Genomic DNA, 24461 nt, shown 5'->3' with positions numbered 1-24461 from the left:
TCGACTAACCTTTGTTCCTCCATGTTGTGGTTTCAGGAGGAGGGACGTGTCATGGTGGCCTTCTGAAAGTGACGGACTACATTACCCATAATCACCAGGTAGGGCTCCCTTCTAGCTTACAGTTTACGGTTTCCTCCCTTCATCTTGCTCACTCTGTTTCTGGCCTACTGTCATGTCTTTAGTCCACAGACACACAACGCTGTGCCTGCACTGACACACACTGCGTGACTGGTGATTTATGAGCGTGTTCAATTGTTTTGTCCACTTTCTGCCGTTACCTGTCAGTACCTAACGACAGGTGTATTGCCCTAAGTACATTAAGCACATAAATGTTGTACAGCCTATACACACAGGCCAGCTCCATTGTACAATATAGGTAGGTTAGACAGGTCGAGCAGCAGGGCGAGATGTGTCAAAAGAGAATGAGTAAGACAGGAGTAGGAGTAAAACAGAGAGAGAGTACATTACACACACACACACACACACACACACACACACACACATTCATTGGAAGGTAGTGGGTTGTGAAATCATGGGTGTGAGTGGACCGCTGCTGCTTTCTGCAATCTCACAAAATCAACCGTTCTCTTGAATGGTATGTGTTTTGTCAGTCCTCAAAGAGCTGTGTACTTTCAGGCCTCTGAGTCAGATGTTAGACTTCCAGTTCCTCGCTCTTCAAAGCCACATCAGAGTCCAAAAAAAAAAAAAATAAGAAAGGTAAATTATTTGCTTGCTGTTAGCAACTAGTGTTATGCAAAACACCCAAGTGTGTGGTTTAGTTTTTCTAAGTGATGGATGCCAGAATGATCCATGTGTCACATGAGTTTGACTGGCGTGTTTGGAATATGAAGCTGTGAGTATAAGCTGAAATAATTAGACAATCAGTCAATAATTTGACAACCAGTTAATCATTTAAGATATTTTTTGTCAAAAATACCACAAATTCACTGGTTCAAGCCTCTCATAAAGTGGATATCTTCTGTTTTTCCTCATCTTTCATGATAGTAAACTATTTTCCTCTGGGTGTAAGAGACACAACAAGCAGTTAAAGGAAGTCGGCTTGGGCTTTAAGAGATTGTTGTGGGTAGCGTAGCCAAACATGAGTTTAGCAGCTGAGTACTCAGCTAAGACACTCGGCTACAGTGGACTGAACCCTGGCTGATGGGAAAACCCTTACAGTCTACAATCAAGTGTTAGCATGTAGCACCAAAGCCAATTATCTACCCAGCAGGGACACATGGATGATTGCGGTGTCCATGCTTTCACACTTTAAGAGGAAAATTGACCAGTTCAACAATCTCCTGAAAACATGATGTATTCTTCTGAGAGTCATCCAAAAATTTTAAGCTCCTCAAAGAGGAGTTTACTTTCTCACTATGTATAACTTTGGGATAGTGAGTGTGTTAAGCAGGGCTGGGGTGCTTAGCTTATCATAGAGCTACAGTCGGGATTAGCTGGTTGCTTGAGAAACTAGAGGGAAAGCCAGGCTCCCTATCGACCCCTCTCTCCTTGAGTAAGGGCCCTAATTATCAGGGCTGGAGTGCTCAGCCACTCAGCCAGCTACATGGCTGCTATATGTGGGTGTGCTAAGCCAGTCGGTCTGTCTGACTGCCTGTGTGGCTCTCTGTCTCCTCGTGGTGTGACTGTGTGTGAGTATGTGCGTGGAGGTGATTATTATCGTGTCTGCCGGCCTCTCAGTGTACCCAAAAGGCTGACTCACGCTGTGCCACATGTACACACACACACACACACACAGTCCCACACACTATCCTACATATCAGAGGCTGAGAAGTACCATCTGTACCAGGGACACAGTCTCCTACGACTGCAGAGCACACTCACTCTCTCACATGCATACTTTCTTTCTTTCTTCTACTGTTGCTCTGTCTGGACCTCATCAGTATTACATGCTGTTTATTTTTTATGTGTGTGTGTGTGTGTGTGTGTGTGGCTGGTATGACAGGAATTCTGGGGCTCGTACCCATGGGAGAGCTGCTAAATATATATATATGTTTGGAGTGTGAGAACTGAGCCGTCCTTGTCCCCGATCTCTTTAATTAGACACACACAAAGTCCCCACCACACACACACACGCCTGCCTGCCTGCCTGCCTGCCTGCCTGCCTGCCTGCCTGCCTGCCTGCCTGCCTTCTACACACATGAATACAGAATTGCTAGCCACGCATAAGAGCTGTAAGAACTTAAACACACAGTGCTTCACTAAAATCTTTTTTCCCATTATTATCCCTTCCTGCCACGCATGCACACACACACACACACACACACACACACACACACACACACACACACACACACACACACACACACACACACACACATTTGGGAGACCTGGGGCTCGCTGTAATGCCTTGGCTTCCCTTGTTGTGGGAGAGGAAGGATGGAAATTGAGCTCAGACATACATTTAATATTCTCAGACCCTTATTATATACAGTGCAGTGCATCTATGAGAGAGGCAGCTGGAAGAAGCTGTGCATGCGTGTGTTTGTATGTGTGGGGTCGTGTGTGTGGTACACTACAGTCCCACCCATGACCACATCAATCAGCCATCCTCTTCCTGTTCACTTCTGATGGCTAATGGTCTCCCACCACACTCTTTATAGTGCAATCACACACGCTCACACACATTCATTGACACATCTACAACCAAGCAAAGACGCACACTTTGGACACTCTCAACACACCTAATGGAGCATGTGGTGTAATAATCTCACACACTTTGATCAAAATGAGAATAGAAGTTGAGAACAAAAATGGAAAACATACACAGCAGCACAAAACAAGCAGGACAGCATTTGATCGTACTGTCAGTGTATTTTTAAGCAGCAGAGACCGGTGCAGAAACACTGGACAACATACACAACAGTGAGACGCACATGATATATAGCCTCCATACAGAACGCGCTCGTTTACAGCTCTATGATAGGTAATTAAGGACTGCAGCAATCCAGGGTGTAATAGCTTCCAGATGATGTTAGAAAATGTCTTGGGCTTCAGCTGACTTGATTTATTATAATATACATACTGATTTTAACATTAAGGGTGCAAGTTTTTCTGAGTATGTAATTATATCATCTGGATTTTAATTGCTTTTTTTTTGTTAACAACTTCCATCTATTTGCAGAGGAAACGTACGCACTGACATGCTAGGACACTGTCGGCTGCTGCAAACTTTTGTTCCTCGGTCAGTCAGAAATGAAAGTGGCCTCTTCATTTTTGCACTAGACCCTCACTTTTACTCACTTTCGCCGGCACACTAGCAGCTGCAAATGCTTCCAGTTTGGCCAACGCAATCTTTTTTTTTTTTTTCTAAATTACAGCTCACTATACAGGACCATATGAGCTGTATCTGCTGATTTCTCCACACGGCCTTTGACAAACAAAAACAAAACATCTATATACAAACACACTGCCTCCCAGTGTCATGAAGACCCCCACTGTGCTGCATCCCTCCTCTTTCTCAACACAAAACACATTATTGAACATTCATTGTCACTTGACAATAGACTCTAGATCCACCCTGGTGGTACATACCACACATGCCATGCACTTACTTCATCAGGGGTTTGAGGCTACCCCCCCCCCACCACCACCACCACACACACACACACACACACACACACACACACACACACACACACACACACACACACACACACACACACACACACACACACACACACACACACACACACACACACACACACACACCTCTTGACACTCTCACTCATTGCACACTGATGGCAGTAGGACTGCCTTCAATATGAGCCTCCAGTGAGAGAAACCTGTTGTGATAGGACAGAGAACAGACAGTGAGAGACTGATAGATGTACTCAGCCAGACAGAGCTTTCAAAATGTTCTCATTTTACTTGTTTATGCTGTTGTTTTTGGAATTGTTATAAGCATAAATAAACTGCCTGTGTGTGTATCTTTATGTCATAGCCTCAGCATCATCCATGACACACTCCCATCCTCCCTGCCACGACTAATTTTGCCTCCCGTTGTCTTGCTGAGGCAGTGCTTTCTAAATATAACCTCTGCGTGTCTGTGTGCATGCCTATGTGCGTGTGTGTGTGTGTGTGTGTGTGTGTGTGTGTGTGTGTGTGTGTGTGTGTGTGTGTGTGTGTGTGTGACACATACTGCTGGTTGTACCAATGTGGTTCTTTGGCATTATTACAGAGTACAGGATGGTTACTTTGGCGAGGAAAAGCTGGAACTAATGTTTCCGGCCTTAGAGAGACCCATTTGTCTTTTTCAAAGCCTTGTTTACCTCACACAGGATGTTAGCAGGCTGCCGCTGAGCGTAGCATATACAGAAATTCTTGGACTTCTGTGTGCACAGTCATGACATGCACATTGTTAAGGTCACATCTACAGACCCAGGAACAAGAAAATCATTAGCCACATCACTTAGGCTTTATTTGCTGTCTACATCATGTTTTCTGTATTGTGATAATAAATAATACATTAGTTAGATATTACTAAGCCTTCACAGACTTGCCAAGCGAGTGAACAATGCTATTAAGCCTAATGTCTCTGTATGTTGCAGTATGCCACTGGCACACAGATAGCAATAAGCTGCGTTTTATGTCAGTCAGCAAAATGGTGTGACCGAGCTGAAGGGGGGCGCAACCGAAGCGACAGAGCAGGCTACAGCAGCTTAGCAGTATTGCCGAACCTATGACGTCATGAGCGCGTAGACAGTGTTTGTGTAATTACTATCACTGCCAGGGGGGGGAGATAAAAGTTGTGCGCTGCAGTTTTAATGAGGCACCTTTAAACGATTTCTAAGATATAACTAATGGCTTTTTATGTGGCTGATAAATTATTTACTCATGCTTTGTAGCTCGGTTATAAGTTATTTATTAGAGTAAGGTTTGGCCACTGGAAAAAGGTTCCAGAGGATCTGGGCCAAATTCCATTTATTAACATCTTATTAAGCTAATAAATACCAGAAAGAGTAATCTTTCACAAAGCTAAATGTTGTTGTATAATATATAACAGATGCAAATTCAGAAATATATCAGGGACAATGTCAGTGTCTTCCAGTTTGGTTAGGGACAGGCTTGCATAAAATATTTCATTATTATTAAAAGTCTAAATATTGAGACATGGTTGTTTTTGGTCTATGAACATGCAAGTTTTCCTAAAGGCCATAGATGTTTGAGCAGTGTAAACCTGTTCGTATCTATAAGCCTCACAGTGAGAGCTTTATTTACCCACACACAGATATAATACACAGTAGGTTATAACCCCTACATAAGTTTATTTTTGAATATTTGGCCTGTACAGCCCACACCTGGACCTTCAGTATTTATAGTCCGCTAAATCTAATCCTAACACTGTGATACTGCATCTGTCTTCCTGTGGTAATATGGCGTCGAGGGCTAATACACCATCCAAAAATAGACGGTCACTCGGAAATATGGCTGTTCACCGAGTCCAACAGTCGGTCACGAGTCTGCCTAAAAACAGCTCCGGTGTGAAACAAAAATAAAAAGGTACAAATGAATGTACCCAGCAGGAGGGGGGCCGCGTCGAGGAGCAGCTCCAGTACCGGCAGGCGGACTCGGTGCCAGTTTGCGCTGTCAGGGAATTCCGGGGCCGTGCGCTGACGTCACGCCGTGTGTACGCCTCTGTCTCGGTGTGCGCGTGTTTGAGTGCGCGTGGCTCTGTCCCTTTAAAACAGAGCTCAGCGCAACAGGATCCTGCCCGGCTGCTTCTGAGTGAGAGGCAGAGGAGGAAAAGAGCTCGACGCGGAGACACACAGGACCGCGGCTGTCGCTGAGACGGCGAAGGCAGCCATCAAATGGAATAATACGCTCAGTATAGAGAAGAGGAAGCTTATCACGGACAGCACAGAGGCTCTACGGACGTCGGGCGGCTCAAGTTTCATGGTTGTTTCGAGAGGAAGCGGCAGAGACTAACAGGGATTACAGAGCTGCGGCTCCGCTCAGGCAGCTGGTCCGGAATTTCTCTGCAGACTAGGAGCTCCCAACTTGCGGATACAGACACTCTCAAGCCTACCGTGGACCTCCAGGAACCGGTTACATATTCTCCCTGGGAAATTATTTTTATCCCTGGAGCGTCCCTTTGCTTGAATGAACGGTGAGTGCAGGAGCGGCTGTGTGCGCCGGGAACGTTTAAAAGCCCAGCGGTGTGTGTTTTGGTTGTGAGCAGGTTAGTGCTGATCAAAAAGTCCGTTTTAACGTGAAAACCATCCACGTGTCGGGTTGTTTCTCACTCATACCATATGTTGCTCCATTGTGTTTTCCTGTTGCGATTCGGGACAGCAGTGAGTGGATTATTGTAATCAAGCGGAACCCTTGATCATGTGTAATCGATGAGGTGGGGGAATTTCGCTGTGTTTTTTCTCAACCACTCCGACTCCGATCCCACGCGCGTGTGTCTCAATTCGGTGAATTGTTTTCCTCATATCATAGATTGATCATCTTTACCGGCCATGTTTAATCATTCAATGCACGTGGATCACAGTCATTACTGTGAACTGGCTTTAATGTGAATTTGGGGTTCATGGGGGTTACTTATGTATTTCTCTTGGGGTTGGGGGTAACATGCCCCTGAATAGCCCCTTATCATGAACTTGTAAGATTTTGTGTATTTCGGGAATTTGTATTTCAGTGTAGAATCCAAAATTTCAATGTTTGATAATGACACCGGCTTGATAACAAAGTAGTCGTCCTAATACATCTATTCATGGAACTGTGAAAATGAGCTGATCCTCGTCTTGCTGGGGGGCACCCCGGGTCCTAGTTTGGTCATTGTTGCCCTGAAAACCCATGATCATCCCATGGCTAGAAAAGGGAAGGAGAGCTAGAGGACGGGGAGAGAAAATTGCCTGTGTAAGGAGATCTCACGCCATTGTGTGTGTGTGTGTGTGTGTGTGTGTGTGTGTGTGTGTGTGTGTGTGTGTAGGAGTGGGTGGCTCTGCTGGAGTAGGAGTGGGGGGTGGGCAGGAGCACTGAGGTCGGCAGCCGTATAAAGTGAATGGATAGCTGCCACCCCCATCACCCCCAGTCAATCCTTACGCACACAAAGAGCCGGATTGAAAGGAAGTGATTTGCATCACCTCTCGTTTTGGGGGGAGGGGCGCTGTTTTGGTGCTGCCCTTTAGGTCTGGGTTTTAGGGGTGGCTTGTCTGACCACGTAGGATCCCCTTTAGAGGAAACAGTGGTCCAAAATGACTAACTGCAGCGGCTTTTTGACGTCTCTGCTCTTATCGTGGTCCACGCTCTCCATGACGCGAAGAAAGCCCCGAGGACTCAGCTGGGTGAGGTCACGGCAGGTCTGCACACACCCGGCTGGCGCACATGTGTGTTTGAGCTGTGCGTAACTTCAGTGCGGAGGAGAAACTCCCGAAACAATGCAAGTTCAGCGGGACTAAGGGGGGCAGTCTGGGGGCGTGCTGCCGTCTTTCTGCTGTAGAACCAATGGTTGTTGATATTGGTGATATTATTGCCTCACCGCCCACAGACAAGCAGTTGCTGAGAATTTGTGACTTGGGTGGGTGGGTGGGGGGGGGGGGGGGGGGGGGGGACACTCATTTGTCGCTTTATTGCCCGCAATAAACGAGCCCAGATCAGGAAGAGCGGAGTGTGCTGGCATGGGGTCGCGAAGAAAACAAAGCAACTTAAAAAAAAGAGATCCTTTGAAGATCCACTTCCGATCAATCAGATCGATTGGTGTGGAAGCCAGTGGCGCGTTTTGTCCCCGCGTTTGATGTCGGAGGTTGTAAAGAAGATAAAGCTCCACACACTCTTGGCCGACCGTGTGCTGCCTCAGCTCCCCGCCCCCGTCTGTCCCGTGATCTCAATAGAGAGAGTGTGTGTGTATGTGTGTGAATGAACAATTCACCGCCCATTTTACTATGAGTGATGACGAACATGGATGAATATCGAAGTGATGCACACGCGCAAGGGGAGAGAGAGGGAGAGAGAGATGACGGTGGACATGAGGCTATAACTCAACAATAGTGACTGAGTCACAGCTCGAGTAGGCAAAGTAGAGGAGAAGTGTGTGTGTGTGTGTGTGTGTGCCCATATGTAGCCTTGATGGGGGTGTTGCAGGATGTCCAAAGGAAGTTGAGGATTACTTTGATCTAATTAAGATTTTTCCTTCATGCATGTGAAATGGGTCATGGCTTAAAGTGCTTACTCATCTAACACTGCTGACAGTTGACTGTGCTGAAACAAGAGCTGTGTGTGTGTGAGAGAGAGAGAGTCTGATAACATTTGGAGGGTTCTTCTGCTTCTCAGCTACCTTTGCCGGGTGTTACAGAAAACAAACGCAGAGAAGTGTGCGTGTGTTTCAAAGGGAAGCGGGTGGGGGAAGTGATTGGATGTCATCACGAAACGTCTGTTTGTGTGACACCATGCCGTTGCAGCCTTTCCAGTAAAGGGTGTCGCTTCTCCTCCAGAGAGTAACTCAAAATGAGAGTGAGGGAATGAAGGGGGGGTGCGGGATGACATCTGCCCCGGTGACGATTTCTCAAACACTCCCCACACGCCCCAACAGATCAGGCGTGAAAACACAAGTTCTTCTACGTGTTAGCTGGCACAATGGTTGGAAACCAGATGAGGAATTTCCCATCACTTCATGTCAGCAGAAATACTGAACATTTAAAGGGGCATCATCAGACCGATTCCTCTTCATTCAACAACATTTACCACATTAATATTCATACAGCAATTTCATACATTAAGCTGGTTATAGTACTTATCGGTTGCCCTCTGTACTACAGTGAAATACCAACCAGCTAATGTGCATGCTAACACCACAGCTCACTGAGCTTGCCCAGACAGCAGGATGAAGGTTTCAGAGTTTGGTCGGGGCCAAGGGGGGCAAAAACTCAGTCAACCAAGTGTGGAATTCCACCATGCAGCGTGAGACTGCCTACTGTGGATCCTGGTCTCTCTCAGTGAAGGCCAGGCCCCCCAGAAGGGAACTGCGCTCTAAACTTTTGTAGGATCTGCCATATGTGAAGGGTTAATGTCAACTCAGCGTTCATACTGTTGAATATGTGATAGCGGGGGAAAGTTGAGTCATGGAAGCAGAAATAGTACAACTCACATGAGGTGAAATGACCAAAAAAAGGCAATAAAAAGCACAAAAATAGAAAGAATAAGGGTTCTTATGCACATGGGCATAAAGAGACTTTTTTAGGTTTGAAGTATGGAAAACCAGTTGGGTTTACATTAATCAGTAACATGTATTGATGAAGTCATGATCCTTATTACACATTTCTCATTAGTTTCTCGGGGCCAGCAGGACTCTGCTGTACTGCCAGCCAATCACGAGGCTCAGACATCCACAGCTATAAATATTGGTCATACATGCAGCTGTGGTCTCATTCCAGGTTCTGTTCTGCTGTGTTTTGGACCTGAGAGCTGTAAGTTAAACCAGATCAGCGTAATTCAGTCCAGAAGCTGAGGAGTGAACGCAAAGAGCGCCTTTAGAGCGGCGAGCCATTCAAATGCAGCCGAGCCAGTAGGTTAATGTAAAACACGGCAGCGATGACGTTAGAAAACAGAATAATATGAAGATGGAATCCGTCCTGGGTGAGCAGATCTGCATCAGAGAGCAGCAGGGTGTTTACGTCCTGCACGCTTGTTCAGCCGAGTGAGAGAAAAAGGGAAAGTTTTCCCTCTGACTTCAGTTCCTCTTTGTTATCTCTGGCACTTCGCCACCGGCGATGATGCCGCAGTGGAAGGGAAGTGTGCAAACCTACACACTGCATGTGTGTGACTCATACACACACTTAGATACACACTGCAACAACTTGGAAAGAATGTTCTTCCTTCTCTTTTTACTTCCTCTCACCTCCTGTGACTGTTTTTCCCCGCCCCGAACCACGCTGGCAAAATAAACGATAGCGTAGCTGGCGAGTAGGCCCATGTGCATCATGGGAACTTTATTAATGGATCAACGGCATTTGTATTTGAGGAATCCGTAAACAGTCCTTGGATTCTCAGAATGAACAAACGTCGTCATAACAAAGGTGGTCAGCCTGCGTCACAGCTGAAGTCAGAACGATCCGAGCGTGTCAGAGCAACGCTGCACCGCCATCTGCACACACGCTGCCATCACTGCTGATGCATACAGGACTCGTACACTTGTTGTTGTTTTTTTTTTTGTTATTCATACACACACTCACATACAGACTGCTGATGAGACATAATGTTATGAGTCCAGGAAGGAAGAGGAAGAGGGTGGCATGTGTGCGTGAGGTCAGCCTGTCCTGTGTCTCAGTAAACATGTTGATCAGTAAAGACCTCTCATAAACTCTGTCCCTCTCTGTGTCTGTCTCTCCAGCTTAGTTTTATAACTGTTAGCGAAGACGCCATCGGTTCCCTTGGCAACTGTTACCAAGGGAGCAGAGTCTGCATTTCTGAGCTAGCTGGTGTGTGTGTGTGTGTGTGTGGTAGTCCTGGATGTGGAAGAGAAGCAGAGGGAGAGGCACAGAGCAGCGTGAGCGAGGTGGATTCTGCAGTTGTGATTTTGAGGCATTGTTCTGCGTTAAGAGGCGTCACTCTGATGTTTGTTTCCAAGCTTTTCGTAGTTTCATGACCAGAAAGTTCGGGGGGTTTTGAAGTCGCTCAAATGTGGAAAACGAGAGTGACAGTGATGAAGTCGCTTGTCAAAGAGACACCCACGTCCTCTCAGATATCCTGTTTGTCAGGATCTACGTGCTGTTTTCCTTTCTTTGGAGTCATTCGCCAGGTGTTGAGTCATTTTTTTCTTTCAGACACAGACAGCAGCTACGTGAGCAAAACGTCTGTCGAGAAATCCAGACCGTTTCCTCTGTTAAACAGAGAGTTTCTGTGAAAGCGAAGCAGGGAGCAGAAGTGACTGGGAGGAGGAGTTACGCAGCGTACACACACTCATTCTGCCATCAGATGTTTGTCATTCACTTTTACCAGAAGCTAAAAAGAGGGCAAACAAGGCTTTTCAACCGGGGTCAGAGCCAAGCAAACGGCTTTTCAAGTCATTTGACTGTCTTGTTTTTGTTGACGAGGCTCGTGTGAGTCATGAGTTTGGGCACACGTGCTGTTCACACGAGATGACTGTGTGTCTGAGGTGTATTTTAGGAGCCGCGACTGAAAGCGAGCTGGCTTTTTGACTCGACTCTCCGTGTTTCACATCTGCAGAGACTCGTATTAGTCACATATGTTCACTTTCATCTGCCTTTAAACAGTCAAAGGCTGTTTCAGACACACTAAAACACATACAGTTGATATCTTTTCAACAGGAAGCCTCAGCCTTCAGACCCCTCCCCAAGGCCTCTCTCTTCGATACACACACACACACACACACACACACACACCCACCCCCACACCCCTCAGGGAGGCTTACTTCCTGTGGTTGTGACGACAGCTTCCTCTGTTCCCCTTCTCTTCAACGTCACACACGCACACGTGCATCAGATGTGTGTGTGTGTGTGTGTGTGTGTGTGTGTGTGTGTGTGTGTGTGTGTGTCAGATGCACCACAATGAACCAGTAGTAACTTCACCTCCCCGTTCTCTTTCTTTTTCCACTGACAGTGGCAAAACTCTTTATCATCAGTTTGCCACTGGGGGTCCGGAAATCGACGTTTTAATCTCTTCAGTGTTTTACAGCCAAAGCAGTTTTTTAGTCCAATGGAAAAAGAGGTGGTGACAAACCAAGCAAGCAGCACGCTGACAGGCTGACCACCAACAGCCCAAACAAAACAGTGTTTGGTTGGTGGTTGCAGCCAACCTGAAGCTTCTCGCTGTTGTTTCCAAATCTGCCGAATGTTGAAATAAAGAGCACGGTGGACCCAGCAGAGGTTAAATGTGAAGATCTGGGACCTTCCTTCCCCTGTACCGTACAGCCCCTCTCTGTCATGGCCCGAATGTAGAGCAGATGTGAGGCCAGGAGTATAACCAATAAGAGCTTCTCTCTGGGCTGTTATGGCTGCCCGGCCTGCTGCTGCTGAGATGGCCCGGGGGCAAGCGGGTGAAGGGTTAGGTCAGTGGTCTGTCCTCTGGATCACGTGTTGTGTTGTTGAGACGGATGCTAGCAGGAGCTAATCATCCATTACTGAGGTCAGATGCTTCTGTGTTTGTGTGCAGGAACAATGTCTGCCTGCTGTGTCCTCAGCTGACCTGCAGTGTGCTGCCTGAAACTGCGTCTTCTGATTGTGTGTGTGTGTGTGTGTGTGTGTGTGTGTGTGTGTGTGTGTGTGTAAAGATTTGGACGTGATGAAGTTAGCCCGCATCACTGTCCTGGAACGGCATTTACTGACGTTTGCACATGCACAAACAAATAAACACACACGTGTGCACGCACACAGGCAGGGAACCTGGCAACGAGGTGGGAGGGGGGGATGCAGGAGCTGCCTGTTCCTCTGTGGGGGTGTGTGTGTGAGAGAGAGAGAGAGAAATGCACGGTGTTTCCTTCAGAACACGATCTCTATCTGCGACTGATTATGTAATGGCCAAATGGAGTAGAGAGGGTGAGGGAGGACAGAGAGGGAGAGGAAGGGAGGGAGGGAGGCAGGACCATGCATGGCCTTTCCGTCATCCTCTGCCAGAACTCTTCCCTTGCTCTATTTTCTGTTATCTGCTTCTTCTCCCAGCCTTATCTGGTCATTTCTTATCAGACTGGCTCCACAGCGACTTGACCAGGACGCTAACGTTCTGCAGCTGCCTGCTGTTCCACCCTTGAGCTTTTAGTTTCAGCCGTCTCGTCCTCTGTGGTGGTTCTCTCCGGCACTCTGAGCTCTTCTTACAACACGTCTACCTCCTGCTCTTTCCCCAGGCGGTATTGATCAACACTGCCGTGCTGTAAAAAGTCAAATCCAGCACAACAAATCACTCATCTCGTATGGATCGCTAAATCTTTAACTTTTACCTAAGCGAGTAGAAACCAGGATGAAAGAAATCTGCTTTTTTTAGGCTTTTCACAGGTCACAATGCAAGAAAGAAGTAGAGTTTTTACAGTTGTACCAATGGATATTTTTTGCAGTGTATGCCCTCACTGCACCCCCCCCCGTCTCCCTCCAGTCTATTTTCCTCTCATGGCCTCAGTGTGGTTGTCTGGCCGTGGACCAGAGCAGGCCAGTGGTTGGCAGGGACGGGTGAGGGTGAATAAATTAAGGCTACTGCACAGAGACAGACGTCATCCGAACATCTTAATTTCAACCATTTGTTCCCCCCAGCTCATGTCAGTGACCAAGCAAACGTCCCCTTGCGTAGCCACAAGCTTGTGACTCGGGTTTGTGAGTCTTGTGGGATTATGCTGGATTTATTTATTTTGCTTGTGTGTTTCTTTGTTAGATGCCACAGAGGATTCAACAGAGCTCCTTTATTTTCCTTCCAGCGTTTTGGTTGGCGTGGTTGACGGCAGTTGGCACCAAAGCTTCCTGCTTGACCCCGCCTCCCTGCTGATAGCCGGTGTTGCTGGGACAATCACTAACTTGCATAACTACAGCAACGAGGCGTTGACGGGAACGGCCCTTTGATGTGTGGTGTCGTAAGGGGGGGATTTCACTTGTGCGGGGGTGGGCAGAGGGATTTTTGATGGAACAGTGAAGTCACCTGTCATGTCATCTGTTTGGTAATAATTGATAAATATATCAGCTGTGTATGTTTTCACTGAGGAGACAATAGCAACAGTCCTTAAATGACTTTCGCTTGTTGTGCTCAGCGGCATTCCGAGAGAACACGGCGGCTTGTTGTGGTCAGAATGAGGTAAAACTGAAAGCAAAAATCTCTCCTCAGCGCTCCCAGTTATAAACTCAACCACCTGAAATTTAGGTGAATTCAAAAGTGTTTGATCAGTGCGTTCGTAGAATTTGCCCCATCATTTCTCCTAAAGTGGTCGTTTGATTCTTCTCAGCCATGAACCCCCCCGCTTCGCAGCACGCCATCACATCCTGTTTGTCTATCTATACACACACACACACACACACACACACACACACACACACAGCCAATCAACCCATGCGGTGCACTTCATAGGAAGCAGAAATGACATCACGATGTCCGAGAAGTTCCCGTGGCTGTCACATCTGCGACAGCGTAGCAACACGCCCCCGGTCACCTGACTGTAAGCGGTGTCCCAGGAGGCCGGCGTTATGGGCGAGCGGTTTCGGGTAAGCCCTCTTCCAGGGTGCTGAGTCATCGGGGGTTCCCCGAAAAATGACGTGCACAGCACTCACACTCTCACCATTTTCTCCATCACACAGCACTGAACCACTAGCGCATAGCTGATACGACCACATTTCATGACTCTGGTGTCATCCGATAGAACCTGAGCCGCTGTGTAACACTGTCTGCCGTCCGTGCGCGCGATCTGGTTTCAGAGTGCTCAGTTTCTCACACTGTGCCGGCAGAGTGGCTGTGAGCAACGTGATAGCCAGGGTAGCAACTGGATTAGACGGCCGTTTGGTCACAACAGACATAAACACACACCCTCTATAAAAGTGGTAATTACAACCTCGCCACTGTGTCCCTGTTTGCACTCAGCAGTCACAACTGGGTCTCTTGCTAGATTTCTCTTTATCTCTCTCTCTTCTCGTTTCTAATTTAAAATTTACACCCCGTCGCCCTCTCTGTCCCCGTCTCCTTTTTCCATGCCTTTTATTATTTTACTGTGTTCCCCCCAGCGTGACTCTTTCGCATGTGATAGTTGACTTAGCTGGGCTGGCTCTTCCTGTTCGAGCGAGATCAGCCTCGTCTGTGTGTCTGCTCGCCCGTTAAGCTGCGCAGTCAGTCTCACCATTGTGTCTGTGCGCGAAGAGAAAGCGAGAGCGGGCGAACAAGAGCCCCCCTCGCTCCCATTGTGTCGGCTTCCCCCCGCTGATTTACCCCATCGCCTCTGAGCCACCCTCAAGTTTTCCACCCCGCACTGAAGCCAGCCGTCACCTCAGGGGTCTGGAAGTCAGGAGAGATGAGAGCGGCGACGATTCGTTGTCTAGAAAGTCAGAAAAGAGACGCAGCAGGATGAAAGAAATTGTCAGTTGATACTGAAAGCAAAGACCACCCTCAGCCCTCGATCTTGTGCTTTGAGGCTGTACAGTTTTGATCATAACTCTGAGTGTCATATATAGCACGGCTCCGTGTTGTTATGACAGCTGGACATGAACATTTTTGTCTTCTGTCTTTCAGGGTTGAGGAGACCCCAGAGAGATGATTGGCAGCCGAAGCTGAGACTTAACACAACTGTGAATCAATAACTTGGTGCTACTCTAAAAGGTATGCTCAGCGTGAGTGTGTGTTTGTCTTAAAGCATGTTGTGTGCAGGCCTGACAGTTAGCCTATCTTCTCATAGCAGCAGAGTCTGGTGGATGTGAGGCTCATGGGGAGAGATAGGGAGAGGGGGTGTGTGTGTCTGTGTGTGTGTGTGTGTGTGTGTGTGTGTGTGTGTGTGTGTGTGTGTGTGTGTGTGTGCGTGCGCCTGTTTGTCACTGTATAGCACCCCTCCTGACAAGCTAGAAGTGTACAGCGATTGAAATATCCCCCACTGGGCTTTAAATAGAGACCGAGAGATCCAGAGTTGGTGGGAGGAAGAAGAGAGGAGGAACTGGTGGGAGGAAGGACTGCGTATGACCAGAGCTAATTTTGGAAAAGTGTTGGAAGAGCACTGTGCTGAGCAAGAGCAATGAATCATAACCTGTGTTTGCATGTCTGCCCTCCGACTATTGCATTACACATTACTGGTCACGTACTTGAAAATGTTATCATTATGTACCCTGAACGCTCGCAGTCGCACTTCAGTGAGCAACTGGTTTCTGTTACGGTTCACTCCCACAGAGACAGACGTCAAGTATAATTCTGTCACCTTCACATAGTTTTTGTTGTTTATTGATGTCAAATTAGCGCAAGAGGTTGAAGTAATCAGGAGAGCGAGGAAGAGGTTGCTGTGTTTGAAGTATCCAGCTTCACTCTGTAACAGGAGTTTTAAACAGCGGTGAATGTGTAGGTGTGACACATCCCTCTCAGGTTTTGTCAGGGAGCTCCTTTGTTGTCTTTTTTTGAATCGAGATACTTTGAAACAGACTTCTTTGTATCTCGACACCTTCTGTCTTTTGTTGTGTGTGTGTGTGTGTGTGTGTGTGTGTGTGTGTGTGTGTCCGGTCTTTGAGAAAGCAGGGAGGGGAGGGAGTTATCTCTCAGCTTCTTTTATGCATTTTCCCCTCAACCGCTTTCCTTTGTGTCGTCTCAGCGTATGTGTGTGTTTGTGTGTGTGTTGGTAGGTGTGTGGGCGTTTTCATGGCACCGTTCCTACTCTCCACTCCACTCCACCTCCCTCCATCCCTTCCCTCTTCTCCATCTCCATCTTTTCTCCTTAATCTATCCTTCCATCCTGTTCAGACCGTCTGTCGCTGCTGCCCCCCTCTCCCTCTCCATCACGCCTGCCGTAATGAGATTAAACCTTAGTGTATCCACCAGGCATGCACACACACTTTATACACACACCCTTTAGAGTGCTGCAGCACACACACACAATCATCCACTTAAGAGAGCACACTATTCTCTCCCGCATGCACTAAATCAGTACAATCCTGACACGACCATGCAGCTTGCACACTTGGCATTGCTTCCTACATCACACACACGCGCTCTCACACACATACACACACACTTGGCATGTGACCAAGGCCTCTCACTCTTAGTCTTTCCCTCTGTCTCTTGTTATCAGGAGGCCCATGGTAAGGATTACAGTAACCCCAGGTCTGTCCTCATAGGTGAGCTCCCCACTGAGCCATCTGGGCCTCAGTAATAATCCTGTCCTGGACCGACTGGTTTACTGTCGCCTCCTACAGGCTGGCTGACTCATAGCAGCGTTCCTCAGACAAAGACATCTATCATGATATGAGACTTCAAGCAAATTTAAGTTATGCCAATGTTACTTGGCAGAATGTCCTGACTAGAGCAGAATTAAAGGACATTTCAATGGTGAGAATGAGATGTAAACATGGGCAGACACAGGCTTTAATTCAGATTGCCTTTGCAGTCACAGTAAGCTCTCCCCTGCCCTATATTCTACTTAAACCCTCCCCTCTCTGCTGGCAAGCTCTCCAACTCACACACATACACACACCAACTAGCCTATATAATAGAGAGCCCACTGGCATTTATTGACTTTTCAGTGTGTCTCTGTCTCGCCAATTCTCATAGTGGCTCCCCTGTTCTTCCCTCTCTCTCTCTCTGCAGCCAGTAGGCTTTCGGGTTCTTGGTGCTAAAGCCAGAGGAGTCGGACAGCACAGATATTCTCAGTGTTGGAGTGAGGCCCTCTCTGTGCTGCAGTGGAGGGCTTCACAGACACAGCTAGTTTGGTGAGTATGAGCTCCCTGATTCTCTTTAAGGACAGGTAGATACAGTTCATGGTTCAGCTACCTGGCCTTGAATAAGTTAGTGGTAGTTTATAGAAATATGGGCTTATACATGTGGAAATATGCTTAAATCAAAGCATGACATTTCAAATAAACCATCTTTTAAACTACAATATTTAAGTCAGAGGAGAGATAAGGACGTTTAAGTGTAATTACATTTCGGAGTCAGAATCCCTCAGCTGCAGCCTGTAATTTTGATTGGCTAACTAGTAATTGTTGTGCAATAGATTTTTAAGGCAATCCGTCGAACCCTGGTGTTTGTTGCATAATGACACGTCTGCCATTTGGCCACAAGTACACCATGGATGCCATGACAGTTAAAAGATTGTGGCACTTTATAGCAGTATCACATAGTGGTTTAGATTTTGTACATAAAAAGCTTGAGGTAATGAACACATTTTTAAAACCAATACACATTAAATTTTCATTCTACTCTTAGTCCATGTGGGTTTTTCTGTGTGGAGCCCAGTGAGTAAACTCTGTGTTCATGCACAGGCTGGATGCATCACGCAGTAGAGCAGTTTGGTGGGCGTGGCACACGGGATTCCTTCCCTCTGGACGGACTCAACCGGGGACCATGGGCTCCCGTGGGCGGCCGCGCCTGGCAGCCACCTGCCAGGTCTGTAGCCATGACAACACATACACACCAACCTTTTTCAAACCTCTTTGTTAACTTAAATCCACCAGGTTTAACCTGTAATTAAAGCAGCTGACTTCATGTTTTTACAGCAGAACTGAAGTAAAAGCTTACTGAACAACCTTGGAGTAAAAACTACTAGGAAGCATCATCTGACTGTCCTGTGTGCTCTGTTCCTAAGCAGGTGTTCGCCTGGAATGAACCAACATCAACTCCTTTCCCATCTACCTCCTGGTCCTATGGGCGGACTCAACCATCCCAATAAATTCTTTAGTAATGGGTAAGACATTAGTGCAGAACAAAATTTAGAAAGCAGAGAGTAAATCATTTCACGATGAAGCCAGTGTGTGGTGTCATTTTATATTTGTTTTGCAACATTGTTTAACCCTTTTTTCTTTTTTGGCTGACCAGGCCTGTGCGAGGAGGTGAGAAGCTTGAGCTCCCACAGCCTATGTTACCAGGTCTGCAGAGGGAGCAGCAGAGAGCTCCTCATCATCATCATCTTCATCCTCCACCTCCCCACAGAGCATGGGAGCAACTAGGTCAGCTGTATGAATCCCACCTTCCTCCTCAAGGACATCCTGTTGTGCCCCTGCCCAATGAGCACTCACTTCGTCTCCATAACGGCGGTTATGCAGGCAGCAGCGGACCGCCCCCCAACCCCCATCATCCCCCCAGCAGGCCAAACCAATTGCTGAAGGTGAGTAACAAGGCTACAGGTGGTTTCATGGCAGATTTATGCACCAAGGTTAAACGCTGTCTGAACAGTTGTCATAGAAAAAAGGAATCTGTTGACATTTTCTGTGTTCTGTCTTCACTGTCTGTTTTAGTTTGGGGGTCCTCAGGAGCAGCACGCTCCCCGGGGTCCACCATTGCTGGGAGATGAGATGTGGGCTCAGGTGCAGCAGGTAGGAGCTCTGTAATTGGCCATGATCATATTTCATCATCCATACAGAAATAGAACAGCCCCTGCTCTGGCTGTCATTTCTGCTGCAGCCAGACATGAAAGACGTACAACTTTCAAAGCCACTGTTACTGAGCTTTGGCTGCATATTTCAGCAAAGGAATGCTTTTGAACCAACACTGCAATAATTGCGCTGGTTGTCCACATATGCTCTGATCCTCTCATATTTCTGTTCACAGCAGAGAGGCTATCCAGGGAAGATGCTTGGGGGTCAGCTGAAGAGACCCGGCCCTCCACTGGGAGAGCACTCTGTTATCCAGCACACTCCTCCACCATCACTGCACCCGTCTTCTCGCCCAGCTGCTGAGGACTGTCCCAGCCCCAGCAAGAGGAAAAAAAGTTCAGATCAGGTACAAGACAAGAACAAACTCGTTTAGTTCTGTTATACCAGCACAATGAATAGCATTTCTAACCTCAGATCTTTGTGTCATAAATGCGGTCCCACTCCTTGTGCAGGTATCCCATCCTGGGCTGCAGCGTTTCCCTGGTCAGTCTTTGTTATCTCAGCACCAGTCTTCAGTCCACCACCTCCCTCCAAAACCTGCCTTCTGGAATCCCGTTCACAAAAACAACAGCGGTCCCTGGCAGCCCCACGCTTCTGACCGCAAGAACCTTCCGTCGCAGGAGTACCAGGTCTGAACTGCAAGAAAATATCCCTTCATTAGACATGGAGCCAGGAATTAATATTTCATCGACTCCAATTGATGGGAAAAGATTTATTGGATTGAGCGATGCAATAAACATGTATTAAACCTGACAGAATGTTGTTTGATGTGCTGTAAATGGATTTTGTATTACTCTAATAATCCTCTCTTACGTTGTTGCTTGTCTATATTGTTTAATAGGAAACCAACAAACACGGAATGGGCAGCTACACCCAGAAGTCCTCTCCTGCCTCTTCCACCCCTTCAAACCTCTCCCCTTTACCAAACTCCTCTCCAGGAAACTACAACCAGGGATGTGCTCCTCAGCTCCAGAAAGACACATTCCAACCTCAGGCTGTAAACCAGCAGTCCCCTCACTCCTCCTACCCCAGCTCCAAACTGAGACTAGCTCCACCCTGCCAGGCCATGGAGCCACATGGTCCTAACAACCAGAGAGGCCCAGTCATTGGGGGTCACGGTGGCAGCCAAGCTACCTCTCACCCTGCATCTACTCCAACTAGGGGAGACAGAGATCAACATCTACATGCCCAGTCGTCACCAGCAAACCCTCCTGCAACCAGCAGCAGCAGCAGCAGCAGTAGTAGTGTGCCTTACAGCCACTTCCAGCCTCACCCAGGGCTGGTGCACCAGGGTCCCCCTCCTGCCAGCACCACAGTACCTCAGCAACAGCAAAATGGGCCCCATGAGGTCTGGAGATACCAGAGCAGGCCCAGCAGTCAGTCCCTAGTGAGTACAAGTCATTCATGCAGTAACACATTTTCTACCATGGCAATATCAGTTTGTTCCTCTGCAGTTATGAGAGTTATGGTTATTGTTTCAACGCAATGGGTGTTTCTACTCTGTTGGACTTAACTGTTACTTCAGCTGCAATTGTTCAGATAATTACTTCAGTAATGATCACTAAATTAAAATTGTTCAATTAATTGAATATGTGTCTCCTCAGGAGTCAAGCGTATACAGGCCTCCAGGACTGCTACCTCAGCGCCAACAGAACCACAATCAGGTCGTGGACAGTCGGGTTCCAGGTCCCTCCCAGCATCACCATCACATCAGCCCTCCTCTACCCCCAACCAACTCCACTCGAACACCTGTCATCACCCCCAATCTTCCCATATCACAGGCCTCCTGCTCCATCGCCAGCTATACAGGCAGCTCTAGGGGTATGGCTGGTGTCTCCTCGCTTACCACATCACCCCCTGCTGGTTGCCCTGTGAATAAAGGCAGCGGTAATAACAGGTGGCAGAGAGGAAGAGAGCCAGTAACCCAAACCTCCACCAGTGGCATCACTAGCCCCACCTCTCAGCTAGATGCTCTTCTGCAGCCAGGATGTCAGAGAGGCCAAACTGCCACTTCCAAACAGTCTCACCAACAGGGGCTACCCAGACCACAACAGCAGGAACCCAACAAGTCCCAGCCCATGAAGGGGAAGACATCATACTATGCTCAAGTGGAGCAACCTCCTGCATTTTCCTCTTCATCTTCTTTCTTCTCCTCAGGGCACCAGAGGGCAGGGGACAGTGTGATTACAAGCCGTGTTTCAAATCCTCTTCCTAGCTCTCCTACTACGTACTGTGCAGCTCCTCGTTCCACTGTCAACTCTGACCATCAGTCATCCAGTCAAGCCCAGTCCTCCAGACTGCGTCATCAGCCAGGATCTGCCTCAGCACAGGCGTACTCTCAGCCCCAGATTCATCCACCAGCTCCAACCTCTGTCGTCCCTCAGTCCATCGAAGAGGCTCTTGACAAGCTCGATGCAGAGCTAGAGGGTCACATGCAAGCTGAAGAAAGGAAGAAGAGGGAGAGAGAGGAGCGAGAGAGAAAAATGAGAGAAGAGGAGAGACGGAAGAAAGAATGGGAGCTGAGACAAAAGCGGGATGAAGAAAGGAAGAGGAAAGAGCTAGAGAAGGAGGAGGAGGAGAGGAGAAAGAGAGAATTGGATAGACAGGAGGAGGAGAGGAGAAGGAGAGAATGGGAGAGGCAGGAGCAGGAGAGAAGAAGGAAACAAGAAGAGGAAAGGAGGAGGAGGAGAGAAGCAGAGAGGCTGGAAGAGGAGAGGAAAAAGAGAGAATGGGAGAGGCAGGAAGAGGAGAGGAAAAAGAAAGAATGGGAGAGGCAGGAAGAGGAGAAGAAAAAGAGAGAATGGGAGAAGAAGGAGAGGGAAAGGAAGAGGAGAGAGTGGGAGAGACAGGAGGAGGAGAGGCGGAAGAGAGAGGCAGAGAGGCAAGAGGAGGAGAGAAAGAAGAAAGAACTGGAGAGGCAAGAAGAGAGGAAAAAACAAAGAGAGTTGGAGAGGAAGGAGCAGGAGAAAAAGAAGATGGAGCGAACAAAGGAGGAAGACCTGTGCAGTGAAAAAGGCAAAGAACAGACTGCAATTGAAAATCTGGAGAGACTGCTCTCTGGCAACACTTCCCCAACACCCCCACCTCCTCGCCTGTCTTCTGTTACTGCACCTCCCTCAGGTCCATCACCCCCCAACTCCCAGGCTTCACCCCCCTACCCTTGGCTAAGCCGTGGTGGCATGCTCCCATGTCCACCAGGCCAAACACCCACCGCCACTACTCCTGCAGAAAGGCTGCGTCCACCCCCCCTCACGCCTCAGACTGAGTATGCTAGAGAAAAGCAGAGGCAAAGAGAGATGTGGGGCAACAATAGCGGAACAACTTTCAGTCCCTCATCAACACACAGTACCTCAGGGATGAATCAGTCGGTATACCCCAACAAGCCCCCGGCAATGCAAGCCGCACCCAACCAATCCAAAGACTTAGCTAGGGAGAGAGACAGCAGCCAACAGTCTCTGCCTCCCTTGGCACTTAGAGAGCCCCCCAAACTGTATCAGGCTTTTCCCAGAGAAAACCTGCCACCACCACCTCTGTCCTCCACTTCCACAAGGAGCATCCTCATTAAGCAGGTGACAGGAAGTGGTTTGGAAAATGCCAGCAGCTGTGGTGCTGACTCTGACAGTGCTCAGTTTGAGGAGGAGCCCTCAGAGATGTCCACATTGCTCCCTGATGGTTTGGCTAACATCATGGCTATGCTGGATGAATCCATCAAAAAGGAAGAGGAGATGTATAACAGTGAAAAGACTGCGTCCACAGGTCTGCTAAACAACTTTCCTCCTAGTGTTCAGCCAATCAAGAGTTACCTGTGTGCCCCAGACCTCATTCCAGCAACAAAGCATCAGCCCAACCAGGAAGACTTTGGGTCCAATCCACATGCTAGCCCTCCTGTGCTCAGCCGCCAAGGCTCTCTGGCATCCCCCTGCAGCCGAACATCTTCTCTCAATGAGGAGGATGAGGACTACCTTAAACCTTTTCCAAATGTCCCTCTCAACCCTAAACAATCAATTGATATTGGAATGGGAGTAGGCAACACCAACTACCGCCACAGTGACTTGGCTAAACTTTATGGCCTCCCTGAGCAGACTAAAAGTGAGGCTGATGAGGATGATGACGAAGAGGATTCTGAGACCCCCTCTTGTTCACCACCACCCCAAAGACCCCACCTCCATCAAACGGGTGTAAACAGCATGTTCAAGTCCCTAGCAACTGTCCTAGAGAGCCAGAAGTATGCTTACCGTGGTGGGCCTTTTGGGAGACCCCCTCCATCAGCGCTGGTTGGGGTCAAATATTCCTCTTCACTGTCACTGGGCCCCGACATCTGCCGCCAGCAGCAAGGCGGTTCTCCTACATCAGATTCAACAAATCCACCATTCAGTCCAGCTTTCACACCTGCGAAGTCCTCTCCTCCTCTGCTAGAGGACAAGAAACTGAAAATAGAGGATGCTGATGTTTGGAGAGATGACAGAGAAACATCGGAGGAAAGAATAAAATTTACCAAAAGGGAGAGTACTCCAACCATAAATCCTATCAGAGTGGTCAAGGAGGAGCAACTGCTGACAACCATCTCTGAGTCTTCTCTGGCAGAGTTGGGCAAGAGCTGCGAGGTCATGCTTAGTCGACACTCACTTCCTAATAAGAACTCCTTTGATAAACCTGACGGCCATGGCAAAGTGGAGGACAGACACAAACCTGAGAAAGTAAAGGAACACAGAGAGAAAGACAGAAACAGAGACAGAGAGAAGGAGAAGAAGAGGAAGCACGGTCACAGCCACAGTAGCAGCAGGAAGCATGAAGACAGGAAAGAAAAGAAGAAGCATCGAGAAAAGAGAGAGGAGATGGCCCTCTCCTCTTCTTCTTCATCTTCATCATCTTCATCATCATCCACTCATTCCAGTTCCAGCCACAAGCGGCATAAGGACAGCAAGAGCCATAAGGAGAAGAAGGATCGCAGAATTCTTGGTGATCTCAACCTCCAGTGCAAGGAGGGGTCTGAGAAAAATCGGAGTCATTATGACACAGAAAAGAAGAAACGTAAGGAGGCATCCAGTGCCAGCTCCACCAGTGAAGGGAAGCATGCAGAATGTTCTTCTGAGCACAAAAGAGGCTCTGAATCTAGTTCTTCATTAGGTTCAACAGACTTCTTGAAACTGAAGGCACTGTCAGACGGGCCACCCAAGGAGCTGAAGATTCGCCTGATCAAAGTGGAAAGCGGGGACAGGGAGACGTTTATTGCCTCTGAGGTGGAGGAAAAGAGGATCCCACTGGAGGAAATCAACATCAAGAACACTGCCAGTGAAATCATCAGATCCTGCAAGTAAGTGCACTTGTTGACACATTTTTTCACAGTGCCTAGTCTAAATGACCTTTCAAATATCTCTGTAGTAGTAGTAGTAGTAGTAGTAATAGAAATGTATGTAAAATAGGGTTGCATCTGTCAACATGTTCTCTTTTCTGTTC

General features: G+C 47.9%; 1 protein-coding gene across 5 annotated transcripts in view; it reads left to right on the top strand.

Moving 5' to 3' along the window:
- The window catches only part of kdm6ba (lysine (K)-specific demethylase 6B, a), a 94752-nt gene that overhangs the window by 64787 nt on the left and 5504 nt on the right, over nt 1-24461 (top strand). Inside the window, exons 4-15 of one of the 5 annotated variants that reach the window (XM_070993619.1) lie at nt 37-98; nt 15172-15258; nt 17221-17342; nt 17895-18018; nt 18221-18316; nt 18448-18736; nt 18867-18944; nt 19180-19350; nt 19457-19633; nt 19846-20391; nt 20609-20825; nt 21162-24318. In XM_070993619.1, coding sequence (XP_070849720.1) covers nt 17900-18018; nt 18221-18316; nt 18448-18736; nt 18867-18944; nt 19180-19350; nt 19457-19633; nt 19846-20391; nt 20609-20825; nt 21162-24318 — 4850 coding nt within the window. In that variant the 5' untranslated portion in view covers nt 37-98; nt 15172-15258; nt 17221-17342; nt 17895-17899. Of the gene's footprint in view, nt 1-36; nt 99-5196; nt 6128-15171; nt 15259-17220; nt 17343-17894; nt 18019-18220; nt 18317-18447; nt 18737-18866; nt 18945-19179; nt 19351-19456; nt 19634-19845; nt 20392-20608; nt 24319-24461 lie in introns of those variants that run through there. The other 4 variants (XM_070993616.1, XM_070993615.1, XM_070993617.1 and 1 more) reach the window with 4 other exon arrangements.

Source organism: Chaetodon trifascialis, chromosome 23, assembly GCF_039877785.1.
Source record: "Chaetodon trifascialis isolate fChaTrf1 chromosome 23, fChaTrf1.hap1, whole genome shotgun sequence".
NCBI lineage: Eukaryota > Metazoa > Chordata > Actinopteri > Chaetodontiformes > Chaetodontidae > Chaetodon > Chaetodon trifascialis.
The sequence above is the reverse complement of the archived record's forward strand: the minus strand, read 5'-3'. Positions and strand labels throughout refer to the sequence as shown.